General features: G+C 38.4%; 1 protein-coding gene across 1 annotated transcript in view; it reads right to left on the bottom strand.

Annotated features, from left to right (window-relative positions):
* The window catches only part of LOC107670510 (collagen alpha-1(XI) chain-like), a 56,492-nt gene that overhangs the window by 17,003 nt on the left and 11,784 nt on the right, over positions 1-27,705 (bottom strand). The window contains exons 2-27 of the mRNA XM_016463141.1: positions 20,704-20,871; positions 20,366-20,579; positions 19,174-19,336; positions 15,127-15,249; positions 12,301-12,768; positions 10,904-11,023; positions 10,676-10,801; positions 9,931-9,981; positions 9,739-9,780; positions 9,500-9,562; positions 8,520-8,594; positions 8,152-8,235; positions 7,052-7,108; positions 6,850-6,903; positions 6,708-6,761; positions 6,426-6,479; positions 4,455-4,508; positions 4,230-4,283; positions 3,808-3,852; positions 3,162-3,215; positions 2,982-3,026; positions 1,828-1,881; positions 1,659-1,703; positions 1,243-1,296; positions 879-923; positions 368-421 (exon numbers count right to left, since the gene is read on the bottom strand). Of these exons, the coding sequence (XP_016318627.1) occupies positions 368-421; positions 879-923; positions 1,243-1,296; positions 1,659-1,703; positions 1,828-1,881; positions 2,982-3,026; positions 3,162-3,215; positions 3,808-3,852; positions 4,230-4,283; positions 4,455-4,508; positions 6,426-6,479; positions 6,708-6,761; positions 6,850-6,903; positions 7,052-7,108; positions 8,152-8,235; positions 8,520-8,594; positions 9,500-9,562; positions 9,739-9,780; positions 9,931-9,981; positions 10,676-10,801; positions 10,904-11,023; positions 12,301-12,768; positions 15,127-15,249; positions 19,174-19,336; positions 20,366-20,579; positions 20,704-20,871 (2,420 nt within the window). The remainder of the gene's footprint in view (positions 1-367; positions 422-878; positions 924-1,242; positions 1,297-1,658; positions 1,704-1,827; positions 1,882-2,981; positions 3,027-3,161; positions 3,216-3,807; positions 3,853-4,229; positions 4,284-4,454; positions 4,509-6,425; positions 6,480-6,707; positions 6,762-6,849; positions 6,904-7,051; positions 7,109-8,151; positions 8,236-8,519; positions 8,595-9,499; positions 9,563-9,738; positions 9,781-9,930; positions 9,982-10,675; positions 10,802-10,903; positions 11,024-12,300; positions 12,769-15,126; positions 15,250-19,173; positions 19,337-20,365; positions 20,580-20,703; positions 20,872-27,705) is intronic.

The raw sequence follows: 27,705 nt of genomic DNA on the forward strand, positions 1-27,705 counted from the left end.
AAAATGCTGGAGGTGAGAAATACAGCAACAAATAAAAACACCATTGTGACAAAATATAGACACAGACGATAATAATCTGGATGACAAGCTAGCAAGATAAATAATTTTTTTATTCCTTGACCACATGCTGAAGGCATCACACACTTCCACACAAACAAGCCCAGACCTTGTTGCGTTTTCGAATGTCCATCACAAGTGCTACGCACTGTCGAGGTTTTTCCGGGGAGAATTAAACTGGTTTACCTGAGCCAGTTGTCTGCCATTCACCCACAGTCGGACTGTCAATCAAAAGTCTGCCATCCTAGACCGAATGTCTTTGAGTGTTTTTGGAGCTAACCGTACAAGCTGCGATCTCAAAACTGCTCACCTTGACTCCACGGGGCCCGGGATATCCAACCGGCCCTTGTGCTCCTGATAAACCCTAAATAGAAAAACAGGCAATGTCAGTTTAGAGTTCAAGAAGTGAAGGAGAAAGCACTGCATTAACAATAAATACCCTGTCATTTATCTATGATTAAACTATTGCACGCCCAATATAATACGTTAACATGAATGCTTGGTGATGATGATGCAGCACAAGGCTACATTGGTGAAAACGAAACAATGACCACACAATACGGATGGCTTGATTCAAGTGTGCAATTACTGAGATAGCGCATGCATTAAAGCATGCCGTTATGCTTTGTGAATTGTGATAATTTAGCGACTGCAGCTGGAGCGCCTGTAACAAAAGGCTTCAGACAGAGGGGACCATGAACAGGACAGCACTTTTCTGCATGGTGCTGCATTTAGACTCTTGGCTCTCTGTTTCCTCTTCAAATTCTCAACGCTTATTCAGGTCAGTGGAGCAGCAGTGTGTGCGTGTGATTGTAACCCACCTGGTGTCCCTTCTCCCCAGGGGGTCCCTCTCTTCCAGGATGACCCTGTGATTTGAACAGGATAACCAGGTGTTAGCATGACAGCGGGCTGATTAGGGGACATCCTGTTTCTGTGAGAGAGCTAATGAGCCAACACAAAAGGCCAGGCCTGGACTAAGGATTCTGCATCATCGCTTTTTCAGCATTCTGTGCATGAAAATTATGCTGTGAAGATTTATTGTGAATATTTGTGGTAGTGAATGAAATTTGCCAATGCGCATGTGCCAGTACGCACCATAGTGCCCCCTGCTGGCTAGTAGAGATACTTTATAAATAAAATAAATTAAAATTCAGTCTTATGATAGTTTTGGAGAACAGTACTTACAGGTGGACCATCAATCCCAGGAAGGCCCTGCATTCCAGGTTTGCCCTCAGGGCCCTGTTTGGAAAAAAAAACACAAACGAACAAACACACACGCTTAATATAGAATCCTCTGATCCAAAGCACAAAACAAAACCTTCTTTATACTTCGCATGCCCAGCTTGTTAAATGCAATCAATATCAATAATGTGCTTAGGCACATTTGAGAGAAGGTGTGTGTGTGTGTGTGTGTGTGTGTGTACGTACGTGAAGTTTTGCTATTGATTATCTGTCTAGCTTCATATGGGAATATGAATAAAAGCACACACACTAAGATGCTCACTCACCCACACGCAACGCTTCTTTTCAAATGCTCATCTAGTAAGGGGTCAAAGGTCAGTGCTTTAAAACTGAAATAAAGCAAGACTTGTAGAGTTTACCTTCTCTCCTGGCAGGCCTATAGGTCCCTGTGGACCAGGGAAGCCCTGAAAAAGAACACAATTCTTTATTCAAAGGCAAAAGTGTTAGATTTCTTCTACAGTAACAGTGCACATTTGCATTGCAGGCATGGCTTCATTAGGCAGTAATGGAGTGTAGATAGATGTATACCTGTATGCCTGGGTTCCCCTGTTGACCTGGAGGTCCAGGTTCACCAGGTGGTCCCTGTAAAATGGTGAAAAAATCATTAGTTTTGCATGATGATAATCATCATTTTGTAAAGACATTAGTTTAGAACTTTTGCTGCCTTCAAGTCCTCGCGGGAAGTTTCTACTTTAGTTTGCAAGTCTAATTATGACTATGTGCGTTCATTTAAAATGGACATGGTGGGATTTAATATTTATTCTCTTTATTTCACTTTTTTATTTGCTGCTATATTACCACAAAATCAAGAGCAAAGGATGTGCATTATTGGTGTTTTAACTATGTGTTTTAGATCTCTCCAGCTGTCACTGAGAACGATGGGAAATATAGTTTTGCTGCGCAGGGCTGTCGCCTCATAAACGGGCTAAATGAGAAGTATTTTCTATAAGCTTTATAACTGATTTTAATCAACAGCACACAAAGTGCATACAAACTAAAATGTACAGTCAACATTCACAATGAAAATTCAACCCATAGAAAAAAAATCAACTCCCAGTTTGTAAAAACAACAAATAATGTGTCGAGAATTAAACACTGAGAATGGGAGACTTACCCATATGGGTAATGGCCAACATATCCATATACTTTCATTGTAAGTGCATTTCTGTCAACACATTTCTTTTTAAAAACTGTTGAATGAGTCCAAATTTTCTGTGGTAAGCCACAGATGTTGTCAATAAACCATAAGTTGTTTTTAACCCAGGATCATTCCTTTAATTACAACCAATATCAATTAGCTTCTCTTGTGATTCTTTAATTGACACGCCCCCATCTCTGAAAATTGGGGCTCAAAGAAAATGTAGAGTTCCCACTGGTAATTAAACCATTGTGGTATAATTCATTGGCAATCTTCGTGTAAATACCATCATTTCAACATGACTTAACGGCAGCATATGTCAATTGAAAAGATGCAGGCTTGAGGTAACTTTGCTCTACAGTTCTCAAGGGATCTGTTACCCTGTCTGCCAGTACAACAGATCCTCTACAGGTTATTTCTCAATGGTTATATCAGACATGTTGTTTCGAACAACCATACTAAACCTTCCAGTGCTCTATTCTGGAATTAATTTGTCGTCCGACATTGTGTAATACATGCATGGAAAACTTCATAGTAGACCCACCAAGTTGCCCTTTGCCCCTTGAACACCATTGACTCCTTGAATTCCCTAAAAGCAAAACACAAGGTTTTGTTTCAAAATAATGCAGCAGTTAAACATCCTAATAACACCCCAGCACCTCTGTTCATATTGTGCATGAAAACTAGCCATTATGTAAATATGAAGGATGGGCAATTGTCTTACTTGCTGCCCAGGTGGACCAGGTGGCCCTCTTGACCCCACAAGTCCTCTTAGCCCCTGTAAAGAACAACAATCAGAAACTCCCATTAACGTTATGAAGGTGAAGTGTGTTAATGATCGAATAGTATATAACTACAGATTACAGCTGGTATATGCACAAGGGTGTACATCTGTTTAGGCTGTGCTGTGTGTGTGTGTGTGTGTGTGTGTGTGTGTGTTTTGTTTTTGTCAGTCTTGGTCTTTGTACACCGGCCAAGCCACCTGTTCCAGAGCCACATCTGTGATCTCCAGGGAGGTGATTGATATGGAAATATAATCATGCAGGCCAGGATTTCATCTCTTCCCTTCACCAATCTCTCAGCTCATCTATCTCCATCCCCACATTTATCTCCACAGCATCTCTCTCTCTCGGCAGGCACCGTGCTGTAATGGTGCTCAAGTCCCTTACTACTCTGGGTGATCCATTTAAACAGCCGGTGCCCCAATGGATCACAGCTCACCTGCCGAGACTTAAATGGCGCTTGAGCCACCATTAATCAGGCTGTGCCAAGCATGAACACGGGGCTGCCCATGGGATGTCAGAGACGTGTATGTGTTTATGCGCTCATGTGCATGTGTATCTGTCTGTGGGTTGGGTTGTGCCACTCACAGGTTCTCCCGCTTGCCCTCTTGGTCCAACAGGTCCATCCGAACCCTGCAATAGTAAATGTCAATCAACATTTCAGATTAGTTTGCCAATATAATCATCTTCATTGTGGTAGGAAAAAAATAAGTGAGATCCGGCCTTTAGTCTTTGAGGAAGGATGTCAGAAGGGTTATGTATGCAAAAATATTCCCATTCTTGAAAGCTATGATCAATGTGAATCGTTGCTGCATACATTTTTCAACTTTGCATAATGAGAACATCCCACACAGTGCAAGGCTTGTCTCTTTCATGCGATTTGTGAGTACACACCTGGGGCAGTGCAGGGGATCTTTAAACGGATTATTAGTAATCTGATAAAAGACTCATTTAGGGGGTTGCAAAAAGCTCCGAAAAACAGGATAGAAGTAAAGGCGAATCTGTATTACCTTATGGCCGGGCTCTCCAGGTGGACCTTGGGGTCCTGGTTTTCCCCTGTCTCCCTGAGGAATGTTCACATGAGAGTCACATTTGAGATACGGCACACAATGTGAATTCTAAATTAGATTTATTAAAAGTGAAGTGGAGCGTTTAGACACATCTAAGAGCCACTCTTGAATGAGCAGTAAACAGACTGTGTGATTTGATTAAGTAATTTGGTGTTCTTTACGCACTCGATGTCCTTTGTTCCCTGGAAGACCAGGTAGTCCATCAAAGCCCCTGTCACCCTGCAAAAAAGAAAGAGATCCATGAGCAAGATCGACAAAACAGCCTTTTCAAACACACAATCAACCAGCACACTTCATTAGCTAAACAAAACTCGTGTTCTTTCACAATATCATATGCTTTGCTTCGAACACACAAACACACAGATGTGAGTAGTGACTATGGGGCAGAGGTGTGTGTGTCATGTGGCAGAGTTTGACAGGCCGCCTCAGAGGAACCTTCCCATCTGCTGCGATTCTCAGCCCGCATCCGGTGCTGGGATTCTGAGAGCTGCGGGAGCACCTCACACTTCCTCATCAAACACGCTGCTGTTGTGCTAAATAGCTCTGTGTGATTTATTTACTGACGGGTCCTGCAGCTGGACAGGACTGAATGCTTGCTATTGTCAGTGCACACAATAAAACACAGCTCAGTAGCAAACTGTTCCATAAATGACCAGAACGATTAGGGTCAAATTATAGTTTCTGGTGTTCCTTTTTGCTCTGGCAGCTGAATCTACAAATTGAGTACATACACACACAAGCTAATCACAAACAAAAATTGGATATTTGTGGTGGTTGCCCATGCAAAACTCGACAACATATAGAGAGCTGCGGGACTGAGTCCTAAAACCCAGAAATTACCATTTTTGCAATTCTGGTTATATCACCCCCGAAGTCAGTGGGTTTTGTAATGTTTTTTTTTGGTTAAAGGCCTGAAATAAGGTATGTGGTTCACACAAGCTTAAAATATCTTCATGTTTATTCTACGACATAAAATACTTTAGTAATAATACCTCACTCGTGATTTTTTTAAAGCTTTTAAGTGTCTTGAAAATGGCGGATGGTAAAAAGTGACTAAATGGGAGTACAGAAGTTGGGAGTTGTCGAGAACATTAAACATCATCACACCAAATAGGAAGACTTATCTACTCACTAGTCCATTTCCATTGTGTTTATAGAGTTGTAGCTTTTAAATAAAGATTTAAAGAGGTGTCCGAAGCTTAGTGGTGGTACAATAAAGTCATGTGACTGTATATTAGGCTTATATAAGTTGTTCATATGTGACGATTATCTTGATGAACAAAATGTGTAGGAATCATTGACTTTTGTTGGTCACAAAGTTTGTTTTTTGCAATAATCCAAAAGCCAGTGCAAAAAAATCTACTGGCTTTTTGTTGAGGGAACCAGGGTGATGGTAACTTTTGGATTGGCCTACAAAAATACGTCATCCCTGAAGAACTCTTTTGTGGTTGGTTGCTAGGGCATTGCTGTGCAGTTGCTAAGGAGTTTCTTGCTTCTTGCCATTTCAAATGAGATATGCACTGAGGTTTAATATTTAACATTAGGGTGGTTGTTCAAATCCCTAACCTAAGTATGAGCAATAGTAGTAGTGACTTGCCTTAGCAAGCAGCGCTAATTATCATAGGTTAAAGTCAGATTTGTAAACAGAGAAGAAACTTGAATTGCAGAGGAAGCTGATATATATGGTGGAATACAGCCACAGTCCTTATTATTGTGCATGGCCTGTCCTAATGGGACTATATGTGACCCTGGACCACAAAACCAGTCATAAGGGTCCGTTGATGTTTGGTTTGTTAGGATAGGACAATATTTGGCCGAGATACAACTATTTGAAAATCTGGAATCTGAGGGTGCAAAAAAAATCTAAATATTGAGAAAATCGCCTTTAAATTTGTCCAAATGAAGTTCTTAGCAATGCATATTACTAATCAAAAATTAAGTTTTAATATATTTACAGTAGGAAATTTACAAAATATCTTCATGGAACATGATCTTTATTTAGTATCCTAATGATTTTTGGCATAAAAGAAAAATCGATCATTTTGGCCCATACAATGTATTTTTGGCTATTGCTACAAATATACCCCAGCGACTTAAGACTGGTTTTGTGGTCCAGGGTCACATATGGTGAATCACCTTTGCTCCTGTCTCTCCAGGAGCCCCTCGACCTCCATCTGCCCCTGATCGGCCCTGCAAGGTCAAACACAGAATAAATACCACTTCGTCATCATATTCTGTGCACCACTGTGCACTGCTTTATGCAATATTCATGGAGCAAAAAACACAGCACATCAATAAGGAAACTGTTATCGCCTAATTCATATTCATGATGAGGTTAATTAAATGGATCAGACTTGAACTTTGATCACTGTTCCATTTATTTTTTTTTTTCACTGCATGTAAGATGTTCAGTCTTACCCTCTTCCCTGGTTTCCCATTAAGACCAGCAGGACCTGGCAACCCACGTGGCCCCTGAAAAGAGAAGAATAAGAAACAGACAGAGAGATGATTTCAAAGCCTACTGAATGTAAAGAGGGAATATAAAAGGAAATGTCCTCACCAGAGGCCCAGGCTCTCCACTGTCGCCTTTTAGTCCACTGGGACCTGGAAGACCCTGGAAGAAACATACATTTTCAAAGACAGAACGTATCCACTGAACCCAATAAACCCAAAAAACAATCTGAATTTGGAGTAGATAGCATAGGCTGTGCTAAAAAAAAAATCTGAAATAAACTGGAAAATAAAGGACAAAGATTTCTTACCACTGGGCCTGGCCTCCCTGTGAGACCTAATGGACCTGGAGGGCCCTTCAATGATAGCTAGAAGCAAAGAAAAATAAAAACAAACAGAAAAAGTTCCACATTTTTCTTCATCCTTAACCTGCATTTATACTTGTATTTGTACTGAATTTGTAACATTTCTATATTGTCCAAAATCCAAAAATGACCTATTCTCAAACCTGGCTTTAAGCTGAGTATAGATCATAAACAACTACGTGTTGGGATAACACACTGTAACGCCATTTAATATTACACAACATCTATAGTTTTACAATTTCTGAAGACATTGTGTGTAAAGCTAGGGTGTTGTAGGTTGTAACGTGCCTAGAGTTCTGAGCAGATTTTGTGTGTTGGTGCGCTGTAAAAAAAAAAGTAAACCTAATGAAGTCAGGTCAATTCAGTCATATTAAATTATATTTTTATTTGAATAAATCAAGTACACTACAGTTTTTGGTCATTATGTTTTTTTTTGTTGTTGTTGTTTTGTGAATAAATAAATACTCTTATTCAACAAAGATGCATTTATTCATAAAAAGTGACCGTAAAGACTTAAATTGTTACAAAAAAAAATCTATTTTGAATAAATGCTCTTTTGAACTTTCTATTCATCAAATGCTGTCACGGTTTTCACAAAAAAATATTAAGCAGCACAGCTGTTTTCAACATTGATAATAATAAATGTTTCTTGAGCAGCAAATCAGCATATTAGAATGATTTCTGAAGGATCATGTGACACCGAAGACTGAAGTAATGGCTGCTGAAAATTCAGCTTTGCATCACAGTAATGAATAACATTAATAGTTATAGAATATATAATAGAAAACTAACAGACACATCTCCTCACATAGCCACATAACTTGTAGGTTTAATTCATGTCTGTATCAGACATACAGGATGAGTTACAGTACATTCCAAATTTCAATATTTTTGGTGTTAGTGGTTTGTTGAAATCCCTAAACCTATATATGCGCATTAGTGAAAGTGATGCTTGTTTTAGCAAACACCACTGATTATACAGTCATGATAAATGAGTGAAGGGGACAGATGTAAGAGCCAAAGACCGTTTGGTTTGGGTGTCTTACTTTGGTCTGTTGTAAGATGGCTTGAGCCTGCGCCTCTTGAGCAGATATCACAGGTCCCTTCTGAGAGTCTCCTCCATACTGGAACTGAGTGCAAAAAAGAGATTACTAACTAAATAATTTATGTACATTAAGTAAGTCACTATTAAAGATGTATTTTAACATGTTTAGCACACAAATAAATGGAAATATACTGGATGCCATTAAGTCTGATTATATCACAGCTCCACCATGTGGCCAAAATATGCTATTGAGGCCCAGGCCTCATGTTTTGTGATGTAACATTTTAATTCTTTTCTTCTGGCAAACAACTCCTGCTAATGAGATGTAAGTGGTTTAAATGTGTTACTGAAGGAATGACTTCATCTTACGGGTAACATAAGCAAAGTGCCTGGAGGACCTGGTATCCCATCAGCGCCAGGCAGCCCTGGACGTCCCTCAGGACCCTTGTGGGAGGAGAGACAATTAGCTCAATTAATTGAAGGAGCATTTCTGTACATGCATGTGTGCACAATTGTATCAGCAATACTTACTTGATAAAACAATTGCATAAGCAACAGCGTTCTTCGTTTATTCCCTATCCATTGGCTTGTTTCCTGAATGCAGTCTAACACTTAATGATTTTTTTTTTTTTTTTACGTGTTGCCTGTATCAAAGCCTACTGTGCTCATTTGCCTGGTGTGAAACATTTAAGAGCTCAACAAATCAAAGCTGTCAGTCAACAGTCCTCTTCCAACAACACAGAACTTCAACCTTCAAAAGAAAAGATAAAACCTGCGGCTGGAATATTTTCCTTTGCCTTTCAGCTTCGGAAACGTTATAGGATCTCTATAGATATACAAGGCCAAAAAGAGCTTACATCTCAAGTGACACACTTTCTCAACCTAGTCTGATGTTTTTACTAAAACAACTCTTTTGTGAAGCTGACACCCCAGAGAAGTTGATTCACAACCGGCCAGAGGTGCTAAACTGGGCAGAGACAAAAGAATAATCTATCTTCATCCCTACTGTCAGAGGTAAATGATGAATTCAGGCTCTTTATCGCAGTTAGAAGTCTGCTGTCTGTCTTACCATGCTAAGGGATCATGTGTAACGAGTGAGTCACGCTACAAGAACAGACACACTGTCCAGCGCAAATTAGGTCAAACTATCAGATGAGTCATGGCTCCCTGATGCCTAAGGTCTCAGTAGAGGTTGGTGGTCCCTTCGAGTGGCTCTGAGTCATCGGTGAGGTTTGTTCCATCTGCACACGAGTCCAATCATCCCCCCGATCCCCCGGTTGTGTCCTGTGTGTCCTGGACTCGAGGTTCTTGCCAAGTCATGTGGGTCAAGTGATTATGAGGACACTCACCATATCACCTGGGTCTCCACTGGGTCCCGGGGGGCCTGTGATGCCAAGGATTCCTGGAAGACCCTGGGGAATAAACAGACACACAAATTGTTTGTTTTGTTTTTTTTATGAAAAAATACTGGACACCACTTCAAGACCACCTTAATTCACTTGAAGGCTGTCAATTTCTTCCCTATGTTTTTCCATATTATTCTTAAAAACTCCATGCTTTATTAAATCTTAATAGTATTATGACTTACTTGTGGTCCTGGTGGGCCAGGAGGTCCTTGAAAATATGTGCCCTAGTTAGTATAAAACACAAGGAGATTAGAATTAGATTGCATTAGCCAACATAAATCAGTATACAGTGTACAGTGTGTGTGTGTGTGTGTGTGTGTGTGTGTGTGTGAGTATGTATGTGTGTGTGTGTAACTTCACACTCCAGCACTCACTGGTTCAACAACAGCAGGCTCTCCCTTCTGTCCTTTGTCAAATCGCCTGCCCTGTATGAGAAAGAACAGGTAAAAGATGAGATCTTGGTCACAACTGGTTGAGACTGGAGTTGTTACAATAATTTTCAAAGTAGTTTATAAAAATTTCAGTGTAAATTTGTGATTATTGATACCAATTTTTATACCACACCAAAAACAATAGAACATGAACATTTATTTAAGAAGTTAAATATTTAAAGAAAGAAAGAATTAATGAATAAATAAATAAAGCTAACTAATTAATGGAAAGTGGGCATTTATTTAAAAAGTTAAATATCAATATAAATACTGTATTCTCAAAATTAATTAAAACAATGACGTTTAGCTTTCAGTATTTCTCAATTAAATAAACATTACTTTTTGAAAATCTTTTCAAGTTTTTATTTACGTAAACATTAAATAATAAATAAATAAGCTAATGGAAAGTGGACATGTATTAACAAAGTTAAATATTAATAGAAATATTAAATAACTGAATTAAAACTGACATTTATCTTCCATTATTTCTCAGTTAAGTAAACATTGCTTTTGCATATTTATGCATTTTGCATATTTTGACATAAATCTGATACTGTATAAAAACTACTATTACTGCATTTCTGTCTTATTTTAGTATCAACTTGGGCATCCCTAAATGGGATAAAGTGGAAATCCATGTTTGCTTGTGTGTTTTTAGTTAATTTATTATTGAGGTACAAAAGTGTACCTCTCCATCCCATGTGCCCGGCATCTCCCTCTCCGCTGGGTCAAATCGGTCCTCATAAACCTCATATTCCTCATATTCCTGTTCAAAGCTGTTCGAGCCATTTTGAAACTCATCATTCTCCAAGATCTATGAATGCAGAAAACATCCCACCAGCATACAGTCAGGGTTATCACCTCAAACATGCTTGCAATGTTCGGAAAACCCAGAAACAGAAACCAGAGCACATACCTCATAGTCTGTGATATTGGGCCCAACTGTCACTGTGGAGACCAAGAGCTCATTGTGTTCATCACTATAAAGGTCATCACTAAACTCCTCAACCTCTGGTGTTTTAATCGGCCTCTCTTCCTGCACACCGACACAGCAGAATTAGACGCAGCACAGCCATGGCAACCACAACCATGGAGATACCGAGCACAGTCAGTCATTTCCACTCTACATTAGTTTGGGTTCACTGGGCATCTGAGCTTCAGAGACACTAAGGCCTGAAATATAGTCTACACAAGTACATGATTGCAAATTGTGAAATGTATCTGAATGCAATTCATACGTATGCATTGCATTCTCAGAGTTGCCACAAGGGCGTGCTATATAGTGTGTATTAGCATAAACTTGTCTTGTTTTATGTTCCCCCCACCTCACCTCAAGTTAACTACTGTCATGGCTGAGTGACAGTAAGATGAAAATCTTGTTTCAAGTTACAGCGCTGAAGAGTAACAGATGTTTGATTGCAACTCTTTTGCCCCCTTGAGTACCAAGATTTGTTTGTAATGCAAGAAGCCATATTAAGTATGTACAACGTGCCTGTGCACTTGCAGTGTGCTGGCCAAGCATTTGCATCTGTGTTTGCGTACTTGCATAGAATGTTCTGGCCTAACTGTGCTTCAGATCTCTAGGTCAATGATGACTAATTAAAATGTTAGCACAATTCACAGAAACGTTTTGGTTACAAAGCTGGCTTGAAGGCATAAATACTGCTGAGCTGGTGAGTGTGGGGTAGGTGGTTTTATTAACAATGGGAGATGTCAGCACAAAAGCCGTATGTTCTGGTGGCAGCCATAGCAGCATGAAAGGAAGGGTGGGCAAACTTGGCACACTGATATTGGCATCTGAGATTTACCTCAGCAGAAGCTTGATTCATACAGTAAAAACTACATCTATTAGAGCTGTCGGAGGTGAATGTATCAAAAAGATGCATGAAAATGTATTTATGTTAGACACAGTCCTGTTTTTCTTGGAGTGCATCTTTCAGTTTCAATCTATAAAGTGTGCCAAGTCAACAAATAAAAGTGTAACTCTATGCTAAAACCTGAATAAAATATGCATCATGTCTCATATTCAACTTCTGACACACATCAAAGTGTTACTGTTGCAATGAGCCAAAATCCATATGCATTTTGATCAACACATCTCACTAAAGCTACAAACTATGACTACAGTGTAGTTCTTTTATGAGCCTAACATCTTGGAAGAAGAGTTTTGGTGCTGTTATTGGGGAGGTTAGAATGGCAGAGGCTGGTTAGTACAGTGGATGACTGGTGTGAGGGAGAGTCAGTGATTGGTCAGGAAAACGATGGGGAGGGAGGAGGAAGTATGGGCAACCACACTGGCACTGTAAGTTCTACCTCCACCTCCATATTTGGGGACTCAGAAACTGCAGTTGCCAACACAGACTGGTCCTCATGATCTGTCACAGGCTTTGTAGTGGCTATGGTGAGTTTGCCCTGATAGGTGTCAGGTTCGTGAGTGGGCATGTCGGGTATGGAGCCCATCAGATCGACCGTTGTTGTTGGAGATGATTGTACTGGTGACTTGGGCTGCTCCGTCACAGGTGGATTTGGCTGCTCTGTTGCAGCTGGTAAAGTTCTTTGATGAGGTTCTTGAGCCAAATACTCCGGCAGCTTAGAGGACACCTCAAGGAAACCTTCTTCAAGAGCTTCAGCTTCCTTTTTCTTTTTACGGGATTCTTTTTTGCCTTTCTTATCTCTCTTTTTCTTGTTCTTTTTGCCTTTGCGGTCTTTTTTTGAGCGTTTCTTTGGTTCCACAGGTTCGTCTCCCTGCATGATGTCATCAAGGTTATGGATGGGTTTGGCCTTTTATAGATGGGGCAAGGGGTCAGAGGTCGGGTATAGATGAACAGAATTAAAACGCTTACAATTTCAAGACAGTAGGACAACACAACTTCAAAATCATTCTAAAATGTATATGACTGGCTCTCTACATCTCTACATAACTGAATCTAAAATGAAGGTAGCTGACTGATTCCGCTAGACAATGTATTATTCTCTTTGCAAATTAGGTCAAAGTTGAACTTGTTCTCAATTCAGATATGCACTACATTATCAGCCCACAATTCAAGGGGTCAGAGTTGAGCTGCTTACAGGCTATTATGAGAGGCCCTGACTGAATAGGCTTGATGAGGCCTGTTGGGGGGAGATTATATGATTAATGTGAGAACCAAAGTGAGGTGTTGAGATGCCAAGTCGGGCAGGATAGAATGAGATCAGTGTGAGCTCTTGGTAATGTGGTCAGTAATGTGAGCAATGCTGATGAATCTCGCCATTAGTCCCTCTTCTCTCAGCTGTTGTGGGAACTGAAAGCCAGCTGGCTCTACCTCTGAACGGCTGCCGATAGACACTTTTCCTTGAGCCAACTTGGAGAGAGACATAGGCAGACATTTACATTCAGCACACTTGCACAAAACTGGGCGTGGGAGCTGTGAGGAGAAATGAATGCACGATGACCTTAAGCGTTCCTCCCAGAAGGCCGCAGAGAAATGCTAACCCACTGACATGATGACTCACTGGGCTGACTCACCCGCACGTGCATGTTCACAACAAACACAAATCATCACAATCAAAAAAACATGTTAAAAATGTCCACATAAAAAAATATCACATTATGAAAACAAATATGGGCCAGTCTGTTTATTTGAAAGACAAATAAGTGTTCTTGCAAGAAAGCTTCTTGTCCCCTAAGCTGTGATTAGAAAATTAATTATGTAATTAAAAAAATACCATCTTTGTTAAAAAAAAGAATACAGACATTTTTGAGCCAATCACCGGAGCCATAAATTCCTCCGTATGTGTTTATACACTATTATTCAAAAGTTTGGGTTAAGTATGATTTTGGAAGAAGTCTCTTCTAATCAAAGATACAGTGAAAACAGTAATAATGTGAAATTATTACAAATTAAAATTTATAAATGAATATATTTTAAAATATAATTTATTCCTGGGATGGCAAAGCTAACATTTTAGCATCCTTACTCCAGTCTTCAGTGTCACATGAAATCATTGTAATATGCTGATTTCATGCTCAAGAAACATTTCATATTGTTATCAGTGTTGAAAACAGTTCAATATTTTAATGATGCATGATTTTTTTTTTCAGGATTCTCAGATGAATAGAAAGTTCAAAAGAACAACATTTATTTGAAATAGAAATCTTTTGTAACATTATAAATGTCTTTACTGTTATTTTTAATCTATTTAATGTATCCTTGCTGAATAAAAGTATTAATTTCATTTTAAAAATAAAAATCTTACTGATCCCAAACTTTTGAACAGAATTGTATATATTTGTTTATATAATATTACATATAGTATACTGCATTATTTAATCAGAATAAATCCAATCAGTATTTGTATTCATTTGTTTAAGTCCATCAATGAGGTTTTTTAATGTTAGCCGTGTGCTAAAGACCCCTATGTTGTTGTTGTTGTTATCATTATTATTCTTTAAATATTCATATTTGCATATTTTATTGTTGCAGTCTAATGAATTCTTTGTTATTTTTTAATCAAAAAGCAGAAAATAAAATAATTGAAATAATTTATGCACATCTACAGTTGTACGTTTAAACCAAAAACAATATTGTTTATACTAAAAATATAGATTGGTTGATTCCTAGAGCTGATGGTGTGTTAGTGCTTCTGCACTAAGCGACAAGCAATTTTATTCATATGCATGCCTGTACTGTTTATTGGCTGGCTCAGATGAGTGCTCTGGGAGCCGAGCCCAGAAGCCAGAACAGTAAAAAGTGCAAACAGATAAATGTAAATGTGGAATTGAGAAGCCAAGGCAGCTCAACCACTCAAAGAAAGTTTTGACAGGGCTCTTCCAAAAAGAGGAAGACATTTTTGGCCAAGCTGGAACAAATTATGTCTTCATAAAGGTCTGCAATTTTCTGGAAAACTGTTTCCAGAAAACAAAAAGGCTGGTTGCTCAAAGTTCATTGGGAAAACAAGTGTTTCTTTCTCTGTTTGCACGTGATACTTCAATGCTAAAATGTGAGGAGTCTGGAGAATAATACAAGACAAACTGAATGGACCAATAAATCTGGGCAGAAAAACAGGATGTCATATGGATGTAAAATAAATCAGATGGAAATAAGACAATGAGCTTTTTTTGATTACATGGGGAGCCAAACTCACAGAGAAATCCCTAACCTCTTCAGGAGCCAGACTCTGGGTACTGTAGGGCAACGGTCTGTCACAATCGGGAATGTAATCTTGGCAGTAGTCAGCCGCAGCCTGAGGATCATCCACAAGCAAGAGCTGCTGGATCTCACCCTGTAACACAAACATATAACACATGCATTGATTCGGTAATATTCACTGCACTGGTGTAATTCTTGTGATCAAAGAGAAATAAAACCCCCTTTAACACTGCATAACTGGAGAACATGCTGATATAAAGCAGAAAAGTAAATTAAGATGAAAAACAACTTTTGTAACACTGATGAAATCGGGGTAAAACTTGTCGAATTTTATTTGCATATAGCATTAGGCATTTTGGAAGCACACTGCAAATAAACGTTTATGCTACTGGAAAAGCAATCTTCACTTCAAAAATATATTTTACACACTTTAGACTTCTATAAACTGTTCAATAAATTGTTCATAAATTCGCTCTGTCTCCTATATTGCTATTATAGGGCTGCAGTTAAAGCCAAAAGGCTATGTATTTGACTGCAGTCCCTGTCACAAAACTCTGGCACCAGCATCAGCCCACTAAGAAATTAAAGCAGCAGTGTAATAGGCAGCAATTTAGTGATAGTCCCAGCACAGAGGAAGCACGTGTGAAAAATGACTACACATCTCTGACTATGCTGCCCTCAAGATTGAAATCAGGCCCTAACCATAGGTTGGTGCTATAACCACAATAGACACTGAAGGGGACATATCTCCTCCCAATAATGAGATATGGCCAAATTGACCATTGTTGTTAGAATGATAAAACGTTACATATTGAGGTTGGTCTGCCACAGCAATTTCAAAATGACTGAGATGGCCAGTCAAATCAAAGAATGTGGGATTAACTGTTCACAGCAGCCGAGCATGAATTCCAACACAATGCTTGAGCAAGGTAAGAAGCAGCTAAAAATATAATATTTGACAACTGTTTTAAGATGGAAATGAATGACAGAAATACCCCGTAATGTACTTTTTTCAAATTTTGCTGTTTTGAATGAAAAATAGCCTATATACATTATTCATGTGATTCATGTAATTCATAATTGAATGTGACTAGACAAGAAAAATGTATGGAGCCATTTTCAACATATTAAGCATTTGATTAAGAGTGATTATGCACATATTTAAAAAGAAAAAAATTATTAGCAAATAGCTCAAATGCAATATTTAAAAAAAATGTAGCTCTATTTTTGTTTTGTTTTTCTTTATTCTCTATATCTCTTTATAAAGCAAAAAAAAAAAATTAAATCACTTTATCTTCTTAATCCACTAATTACTTTAAATAAATAGTGATGCGACTTCAACTCTAATCTACATCTAGCCAGAACCATCAACCACAAGAAACAAGAGATTAGTCATGGAGTTCATTGTTCAAACTTATCAACTTATTCATCTGAATGTTATATAAACATTAAGAGAGTCATATATAGGCAGATATGAACCCAAACACACAGCACAATGAAACCAAATACCCAAAATTTATCAAATGTTGGAGCTCAAGAAAACTCCACAATTAAAAAATAAAAAAAATAGATGCTCTTTGCAGTGATGATAATGGAGATCTTACAAAAAGGCAGCGTAGTTCTCCCAAAAATGTAAATTTTTGTTATCATTTTCTTACCCTTATGCCTTTCCAAACTTGTATGACTTACTGATGTGCTAGTAATTTTTCCATTTAATAATGATACAGAAGCCCCATATAAATATAAACAATACAAATTGTATAAAAACAGTTCATATGACTGCTCCTATCATCTGAACTGATAGCTTTGGATGTAAAACAGACTTACATTTAGGTCCATACACACTGTTTATCTTCCACTGTTAACCACTAGCTGTTAACCACTTCAACTTGATTGAGTCAATGATTGAACGGGATCAGATTCACGAATGAATCATTCAAGTTTTGAGAACAGGATCGACCAAAATTTTATTAGTTTTGGGAGAATCTGACATTGTTAGTTCTTTCATGATCTTCATTAAATAACGACTTAAATTTCATTCACATGGTGTGTTTTGTTTTGTCATTTAGTCACTTTCATTATATTGAAAAAAAAATGGCCATGATATTCAAAAATTCATCTTTTGTGTATGATGTAAAGAATGTCATACTAGTTTGGACTGGCGTGAGGGTGAGTAAAACATAACAAAATCCAGACTATCCTTTTAAGGTGTGTTGATGCTTGAAAAATAAACAGCAATGAAACTCAATGAACATTCTCATTAAAAGGCTTTGGAAATACACACTCTTCGACCAAAGTTTTTAATGCATGAAATTAAATATCTGAAATAGCCCCACAAATGGACTAAGTACAAAGAGTAAAGGCTCTTCTTTAAAAAAAAAAAAAAATGTGAATGTGTGCTCATTCAGACAGCACTAATTCACAGGTGAGCAGGGTGGTACTTCCAGGTATTCTCTAGAAGTGGAAACAAGCCTGAACAGCACCCATTTATTTCTCTCTGTGGAGACAAGACCCCAACTTCAGCAGCCCAGACAACTGCCTCTGATCCACTCTATTTCAAACTGTTCAATTAAACATAAAAGAAATAGACCACCAGTTTATTCCATTAAAGCAAATCAGAGGCATAAATATATATGAATTTTATATGAATGCAAATTATGCTGATCTGAGATTCCCTGTCACCTCTCAAGAGAAATATCTTGTTTGCTGTTTGTTTGAGAGTTAAGGGGAGTATGATGAGCATATACTGCAGCATTTATAAAGAAGCTGAAGAGAAGTGGGTTGAGGAAATATGAAACTGCAGCAAAGAGAGTGTGTTATTAAGCACAAGAAAGCCTATTAGGCTAACGAAGCCTATCCAGAACATGTCTGGGTCATATTTTACCCCACACATAAATACATATTACATACATCATTATATTATGTATTTAATTCAGAATTTCCACATTAATAAGAATGTAATGTGAATTATCGTTTAGAATAAGAATGACAAATATTACAGAAGTAAAATCTACAGAAGCATTATTGTTTTGATTGGGTGTGATTAATTTTAATGGTTAAAATGACCCAGACATTTCTTAGTGAGATTTGTTGAAAGGACTGTCACTTGGAAGTACATAAATGATGTGAATTTGGGACATTTTGGACTATGTTTAAAGGGGTCCTATTATGCTTTTTCACTTTTTGAATGTTAGTCAGTGTGTAGTGTGTATGTTTGGGCATAAAAAAGATCTTCAAACTTACAAGTCTCAAAGTCCACTCCAGTGCGGGTGTTTATATCACTGTATGATGTCAAATTGGATGTCATTTTCATTTAATCTTGCATGTAATGTCTGATAAAGCAGTGTTTTTTTTGAGCAGAGCGCTGCTTTGTGTACAGCCATTACCAGGGAAACCTTGATCTCTACCACTCCAGAGAGAGCATGAGTTTGCATATATATGCTGCCTGGGAAACACTGGACTATGGTATACATAAATTCAACTGTATAACAGTAATGGGGAGAAAGGTATTATAATAATGTAAATTATGTCAAAAATAATGCGTTTTTCGAACCACCAAGCATGAGAGCATGTTCTAGTACACCCCCAAAACAAATTCAAGACATTGTAAAAGAGCATAATAGGACCCCTTTAAGACAAGACACTACAGGCAAAAACCATGCTCTGGTCAATTTTGAGATTTTGGCCTATTTTGCTCACATAACATGCCCTCATTCAGAATAGTGGAAGGAAAACATCCAAAATACACATTTATGTGTCTATTCTATTACACTTCATCTATTTTCATTTATAGATTTCAAGTACAATACCTTTAATATCTTTAAAGGCTGTTTTATTCCAATCTATATTCTGTAACCCCGGTTTCCTGGCCAAATTGCCCCCCTGGCCTTTGTCAATCATGGCCTCCTAATAATCCCCAACCACTTGATTGGTAATGAGGAAAAAAAATTAACTTAAATGATTTTAGCAAATGGCTGCAATATAACAAAGAGTGAAAAATTGAAGGGGGTCTGAATACTTTCCGTACCCACTGTATGAGATGTCTGATGTTTTGTACCTCAAATACTTCCTCATCTAGCAACCGTGTCCCAAAAACAACGACTCCATCCGTGCTGACCACAGGGCTGTCTCCACGCATCAATTCCAGCGTCTGCACCTTCTTACAGTCCAGGTACAGTGTAACAGACTTGCCCTCCACGCTGTAGGCTATCCGATGCCATCTGAGAAGAGATGACAGCTGGGTTAATCAGTGTCAACAACAGCAGAGCTTTATCACAGTACTAACCCAGGGGTAAAAGTGATACTTACTGCTGTTCCAGGAGCATGGCTATTAGAGGTGGATTATGGGTCGCTTAAATGTGAAAGAGCATTCTATAAATGGACACTGTGATGCTATGGTACCATAGCCAGATCGGGAGTCTAGTTGAAAAAAGTATTTTTATTCTGCAAGAGCCACACTTTAAAATAGCTCTCATCCTCCAACAATTATACATGTTGGAATACGTCTACTCATAATAATGTATTTATGAATGCAAGGCACGATTCATAGTGCATAATAGCAAAAAATTTTTCATTGTCTCTGCTTACACCTAGTATTAACATCCATTTCAGATGATCTGATTAAAGATAAAAGTCTAAACACAGTCCAAAATATTTTGTGATCAGATCATTCAAACCATAACAAAGAATGACCATTTACACATGAACGCAATCATATTCACATTACTATCTGGTATAATCTGCAAATTTATCTCAGCAGATCACATTAAATCTGACCACACATAATGAATATTAATACCCGTTGTTAAATGCGATATTGGTATTCACTCAATCTCCATTTAATTTACACATTAGCTAGCTAAAAGGTTTTTCACTTTTGCGAGTGGAAGCTGATTAATTCTGATTCCTGTTTAATTTATTAATACATGTTCCTAGTCTAACTTATTCATCAAAATGTAAATGTAAAACCTGCTCTTCCTATTCCACTGACATCACTAAGGCCACACTGGCTATTGGATAATGTTTACCAGTAACCAATATATTATTAGCTATATTAGCTATTCAGGCATTTATTTAGCAATGTCACATTTAGTCTGAATAAAATCAAGTTCAAGATTTATCCTGTTTTGCTACGAAATACATCAGATTATAGAAGTAAAATGGGTTATGAACAGCAAATCTCATCGGTTACAAGTAAAGAAAACTTAAGGGCACTTCAGAGCTACTAGGAATGCATAAAAAGCACTCACTTCCCATCAGCCAGATTGATTTTCTTAAAAATGGGGTAGAGATCTGGAGCTGGCTGGCCTTGGTGGTCTTCATAGAGGAATACAGGCGATCGGCCCATCTCCAGCCCCAGCTGTTGGACTCCCTGCTCATCATACAAAGACACCAGGAAGAATTGAGAGTTTTTCTTAGCCTTGACAGTGGTCATCAGAGAGAAGTTCTCAGGGAAAGCAGAATCTATGAAGAAAACAGCAAAGCATCGTTCATATATAACACAATGTCTGTAGAATTTGCACTTCAGAAAACCCCATGGCCTCAAATGCTTGTAGGGTTGTGAAAGTATTTTTCAAAGAGTCCATACCTGTAAATAATTGTTTAGTTGGGGCACTGAGTTTAATCTTTTTGTCTATCCTGTAAGCCATGTCTGTTTCTGATGTGTCCTTTCTTTCGATGCACAGGCCGGCCTCCACTGACACTCCCTCCATGTCTTCAGACAGCTCCAGTACCCGTAATACATTGATCAGATTAGCTGTACACAAAAGAGAGAAAAAAAAACTGAGTTTCATTTGTAGGCTGCTATAAACAGATTACTTTTTTGGTGAGTACACTTTAGTTTACTTTTAAAAAAGATGACTTATTATTTTAGTTGTAGGTGGTTAAAAGAGGTGGGGTATCAATAGTGCAGGATGGTAATTTCATAAAAAGTTGGCATCTGCTAACTTGATGTTCCATGCTGAAAAATCCAACAAAAGAAGTTTGAAATAATTATTTATTACTGAAATAACAAAATACTTAAGTAAAAAAAAATACTTTAAAAGAATATACTTAAGTATGAACTGAATGTAATGTTTTCAAGCACTAAACTGCATGTTAATTGCAAATAAATGAAAATGTATTATAGTTCAAATTATATATTAAATATATATATATAAAACATATTATAAAATATATTAAATGCAATTAGCTTTTTTAACCACTTAAGTAAGACTTAAGTACATCTTAAGTACATCTTTACATGTAATTTCATAATTACCTGTTGTCACAGAATTATGGTTAAAATGTACTGCAGAATGTACTGACAAGCAAAAAATGTACTTTAATGTCATTATTACTGAAATCTGTATGTTATGTTTTTACATATTGTGGCGAGCTACCCAAGCACTCATTAGCGTTGTCATGGAGAGGAAGAGGATCCAATTACCAGGAGGCGGAGTCTGTGAACAGGAGCCACCTGAGAGCCATCAGGAGAAGGGGATATAAACAGAGCAGAAAGAAGCATCAAGGGGAATGAGATCTCCTAAGACCAGGCTAACGTTGTCGCTGGTTCTTTTCCTCCTGCAGGCTCCAGTGATTATTAAGCGATCCCAGATCACAAGGTTCCGGCAGGTTCCTGCACCTTAACTTCTACACTCTTCACGGCGGATGATCTGCCTCTCTGATCCTCAGAGCACCTTAACTACTTTCATTATTGTCACTCAATAAATGCCCCTTCGGGGATATTTCACCACACGTTGAGTCTGAGCCTCCTTTCTCCCGCCACAATATATATGTAATCACACATTTGTAATGATGAAGTTCCAATTTAATACATTTAAAATAGATTTACTTTAGATGTGCTTCAATATGTTAGTCAACATATTAAAATAAGTGTTGACTTAAAAGCTTAAAAAAAGATTAAAACTAGGGCTGGGAAAGTTAAAGTGTTATTGTCGCGTTAGCGCATTTATTGATTAACGCCGACAATTATTTTATCGTGCGTTAACGCAGTTTTTTTATTATTATGAAAGTCTGTTGCTCACTGGTTCTGAATACACATACAGACAAACCATGGGTCACAGGAGGGGTGGGATGTTGATCAGTACTGGCTTGGGATGGGTGTCATCACGCATCTCACGATACCACAGAGCATTTGGGGAGGGCCCAGACTGCAGCAGCGCAGCGCTCACGACTTCATAAGTGGGAAATAGGAATAGCACGTGAAGGCAGCAGAGAAGCGCTCTCGCTCTGCACAGTGGAGTGCATCGTTTTGTTAACTTTGTGGTTATTTTGAGTCGTTTGGGACGCGGTAACAAACGGCCCTCTCACAATATATTGCTTTACAGCTCTATCACTTTTGCCGCTCAGAAATGTTCACGCAATCATGTTGCACGTATCAGAAGTTCCGCGCTCCGACACTACATTCATACTGCGCCTGAGCCCAACTGAACCACGCTCTGGCCCACCTCTTCCAACCGAGCCAGGGACGGCTAAACGAACCCCGCCCAAGCGCAGTACGGAGCGATCACACTAGTAAAACGAACCGGGCTTTGGGGGTCAGACGCGCTCGGGCACGGGTAAGATTGCCTAGTGTGAGTACACCCTTATTCTCCCGCATTCCGCACACACGAGTCTCTACCCACCCGCACCCGCATTAATTTGATTCCATTAATGTTATAAGTTGAGATTTACAATAAATATTTTAACTGCTACTATGAAAAAGGAATAGTGCTGTAAAAAAGCACCTTATTTCTTTAAAGTGTTTGCAAACCAAATGTTATAGCACTTTTGTTCATATAGCAGTACTTTTAAATGAAAAAAGTGCACAATACACTAAACGGCCCTCTCACAATATATTGCTTTACAGCTCTATCACTTTTGCCGCTCAGAAATGTTCACGCAATCATGTTGCACGTATCAGAAGTTCCGCGCTCCGACACTACATTCATACTGCGCCTGAGCCCAACTGAACCACGCTCTGGCCCACCTCTTCCAACCGAGCCAGCGACGGCTAAACAAACCGCGGCACGGCGCGATCACACTAGTCAAACGAACCGGGCTTTGGGGGTCAGACGCGCTGGAGCACAGTTAAGATTGCCTAGTGTGATACACCCTTATTCTTCCGCATCCCGCACACACGAGTCTCTACCCGCCCATCAGGTATTGTCCCGCACCGCACTCTGCTGCGTTGGGTCCCGCGATAGTGCAGGTCTCTCTACTCGGAAAGTGCCCGTTATAATGTTATGATCGAGGCTCTGGACTCTGAGCATAACTTGTTTTTCTATAACAAACTAGACAAAACGTTAATGCCCTGGCAGTGGCAAATAGCTTTGGTTTTATATTTAATTTGATTAATGTTTAAGTTGAGATTTACAAGAAATATTTTAACTGCTAACTATGTAAAATACTGCTGTAAAAAGGACCTTATTTATTTAAAGGGGTCATATGATGCGATTTCAAGTTTTCCTTTCTCTTTAGAGTGTTACAAGCTGATTGTGCATAGATAAGATCCCTGAAGTTGCAAAGACTAAAGTCTCAAAACCAAAGAGATACACCGCACTCTGCTGCGTTGGGTCCCGCGATAGTGCAGGTCTCTCTACTCGGAAAGTGCCCGTTATAATGTTATGATCGAGGCTCTGGACTCTGAGCATAACTTGTTTTTCTATAACAAACTATAAAATATTTTCTATAAAAACATTAATGCCCTGGCAGTGGCAAATAGCTTGTTTTATATTTAATTTGATTACATTAATGTTATAAGTTGAGATATACAAGAAATATTTTAACTGCTACTATGTAAAAGGAATACTGCTGTAAAAAAAGCACCTTATTTGTTTAAAGTGTTTGCAAACCAAATGTTATTGCACTTTTGTTCATATAGCAGTACTTTTAAATTAAAAAAGTGCACAATAAACTACTTTTGAATTCATTATTGAATTTTGTGCATAACAATGCAATTAATCGCGATTAATCGCAGAAAATCATGCAATTAATCACGATTACAACTTGTAATCGTTGCCCAGCACTAATTAAAACACAATTATTTAAAATGTATGTTAAAAAAACGTAAAAATGTTTGAAATTGACAATATTGCAAAGGGCAATTAAGTCTTACATAGTCATGAAAGTATATTCTATTTAAGTACACTTAAGCAGTCTTTTATTTCATTAATATTAGATTATCTGCAAGTACAGTTTTGATTTGAAGTACAATACAAGTGCATATTCAATACTATTAAGCGCACTTAGTTTTCCAAAGGGTACAATTTGGCTAATTAACTATGGTGCTTGGCATAGAAGTTCTGAAAAGTCTATTCGATGTTGCATGTATCAGTATCGAAAGAATACTAGTTAGGAACACTACAAGGAATGTAAAGCACAAGACTACAGCCTGATGGCCCTGCAGATGTATTATTCACTAAGCCAATCCCCTTTGGGTCACAGCAAGATCGAACTACAAGCTGAGAGTTTGGCTGCCGTTAGTTTGCTCATCTGCAGCCAGCTCTAAGTGTGTTGATCTACTTGGAAGCTTCAAGATGCAGTCAAGTTCAAATCAAGGCCACAGCTGGTTTTGGATGGTGTGTCATTATGGGATAGAGTTATGACACACAGTCTAGCCTGAGATAGTTACACACACACCAGACAGGTGACCCCTGCCGGAGACTCTTTTAAAAAAATGACTTCCACTATCTAATGTTTACAATCACTTGAAACGTATTCACAGGAAAGTTGTAAGAAAACATTGTAGCATTAATAAATAACTGCTGTTGATGTTTTATTGAATTACAGATTTAATGAATCTATAATTGCACAGGTTAATCTAATGAGGCTAAGGGGCGGGGGGGGGTTTCTTTTGACTAACCACAACCTTTGGCATGTGTGTCAGCTGAAACAAGGATCCTAAATTTAAATTGCCCTCCTGTTTCCATGGCCTTCCTTTCTCTCATCTGTTAATTAAACATGAGGGAAAAGTTTGTCCATGCCAACCAACTGCCTGCCTGAAAAAAACAGTACAGCATTTTATGGCATTATTTATTTGTTTGGCAGATGCCTTTATATTGGGCTGGCTCAAAGCATGGCAACAGACTAGTAAAAAGGCAGTGCTAAAATCCAGGCGAGACTCAAACACAGTGGAAAACATCAGGTACTCATTTAACTACTTCAGACAGGGTTGTGTCAATATGTTGTGCCATTTATTACATTACACAGACCTTGTAAATAAACTAAGTTTTCGGTTCAATGGCCACTGTCTCACAGACACGCATAAATGCGCCACCCAACTCAGCCACATCTGTTAATGTTCACTGGTTTAAGTCCATCAGTCTGAGGTGAAATGTATTTGACAGTTCAGTAAATCTATCTGTGTAACTAACTGAGATATGGATGATTGGAAAAACATACAGCCACTTGAGAGGGCCAGTGTCTGTTTTTTTTTCCTTTCTATACACTATTGTTATGCTCTCATTTAAATAAACAAGTACACATACATTTGTAGGCACATACACATAGTGCATGCAGAAACAGGTCAGTAAGTCAGTGGTGTTTATATGTCTGAGTAGCTATGTAATCTGCGTCAGAATAGGCCCAATTATCACAGGACTCTGGTAGGGTTCAGCCTTGCAAACGTCAGACATCTTGACTCGACATCTCAGCTAAATCCATAATTCTGACTGCTGTCTAATCCAAAAGTCTAACAAAACAAGAAACTGCCCCAGACAATGCTTTTTAAAAATGTACAAAACTGTTCACAAGGTTGGGGTCAGTAAGAATTTTTTTTGTTTATTTTTTGAAAGAAGCTAATACTTTTCGTCAGCAAGGACATTAAATTTATCAAAAGTTACAACAGATTTCTATTTTAAATGAAATTTTTCAAAGAATCTCTCGCTGTGAGAAATGCTGCAAGTGGAGTGATAGAAATGGTGAAACGGTTACCGTGGTGATACTGGGTGAATATCTCATGGGTGGAAAGACCTCTCAGCCAATCAGATTCGAGGAACAGAAAGAACTGTTGAATAATACTATTTTACTCTATTTTTATTAAATAAAATGCAGCCTTGGTTAACATAAGCACATTACAAAATCTTAACGACCCAAAACTTTTGAACAGTAGTGTGTGTATATTTCTTTAAACCAGTCACCATTTTTTTCTGGAAAAAAAAAAGAAAAAGAAAAAAAATTCAAAAAGAAAACCTTTAGCTTTTTGTAATTTATTATTTTATAATCCTGTAAAGTGACATGTAGCTTATCAGTTATATGTTAAAACTCTATACATCATTAACAACTATACACATGAAAATAATAAAATTACAAAAATGTTGCTTACAATAGTTTTAGATGATGTATAGTGTGTCACATTGCAGTGTCACAATTTGAAACGTCATATCTACCCACTTACAGTTGAGATAATACCTTGTGCTCAAAGTGACAATATAACTTGTTTACCAAATACTTGGAATGAAATTCTAGAGGGAATGGGTAAAACAGAGCACTGTTTAATATCTGCCCTCTGACCTCAGAGAAATTCACATGACAGTAATAACAGTGGCCTAATGGTCTGAGAACAGGAGGAGAAATGCCTCCTCTTAGTGAGAATTCTTTCAGCACATTCCCAAGATACCCAGCTCATAATGAACATGTTCTCAAATGCTCTCAAAACAAAGCATCCCTGATGCAGACCGTCATGTTACTTCTTAAGGAAATACAAATTAAAGGTGCATCAACATTTATGGCATTAAACCATTAACATTTCATACTAACTGAAATATTCAGTCAAGCACTGTAAGAATACAAATGTTTGAAATATTGCATGCCTACAAATAACCTTAAATGGGCACAAAGTCAATGTGTTTAGAAGGGCATCAGTAGTAGGATAGGAAAAGAAAAAAAAACGTGCCCACTATTCCCAAAATAAACCTTGGCTAACGTCTCGGTTACGTATGTAATCCTCGTTCCCTGAAGGAGGGAACGGAGACGTCACGTCGGTGACCGACGAATTGGGATCTCGCTTAGAGGGATCAATCCACTTCGAGTGTAAACTAAACGAGCCAATGCACATTAACATGCGATGATTGCATCCAGCTGCCGCTGATCACAGCGTGAGCATAAAAAGGCAGCCGGTGCAACGCATACCAGGTTTTCGCTGAGGAGCCGAGCCGGTGACCCGGTACAGCAGCCGTGGCAACGGGACATGACGTCTCCGTTACCTCCTTCAGGGAACGAGGGTTACATATGTAACCGAGATGTTCCCTTTCAGTCGGTCACTCTCGACGTCACGTCGGTGACCGACGAATTGGGATCCCTACCAAAGCGCCATGGATGCTGCCCCTTCCAGTGTGAGATTGGATAACACTGGGAAAACGTACCCGTTCCTCTTGGAACAGGAACGTTGCGGAAGTCCCATCCTTCCCGAAGGAGGTTTCGGAAGCACTTACATTTACATTTAGACATTTAGCAGACGCTTTTATCCAAAGTCTCAGTTAGCTTAATGCAGTACACGTAGCAATACTTACACATATGAACAACCGTTTAAGTGCATATGGAAGATTAGAGGTGATTATAACCCTCTTGGGAATGGCAGAAGTCTGCCGGGGAAACACGGGCTCTGAGG

Source organism: Sinocyclocheilus anshuiensis, unplaced genomic scaffold, assembly GCF_001515605.1.
Source record: "Sinocyclocheilus anshuiensis isolate Anshui unplaced genomic scaffold, SAMN03320099.WGS_v1.1 scaffold476, whole genome shotgun sequence".
Taxonomy (NCBI): domain Eukaryota; kingdom Metazoa; phylum Chordata; class Actinopteri; order Cypriniformes; family Cyprinidae; genus Sinocyclocheilus; species Sinocyclocheilus anshuiensis.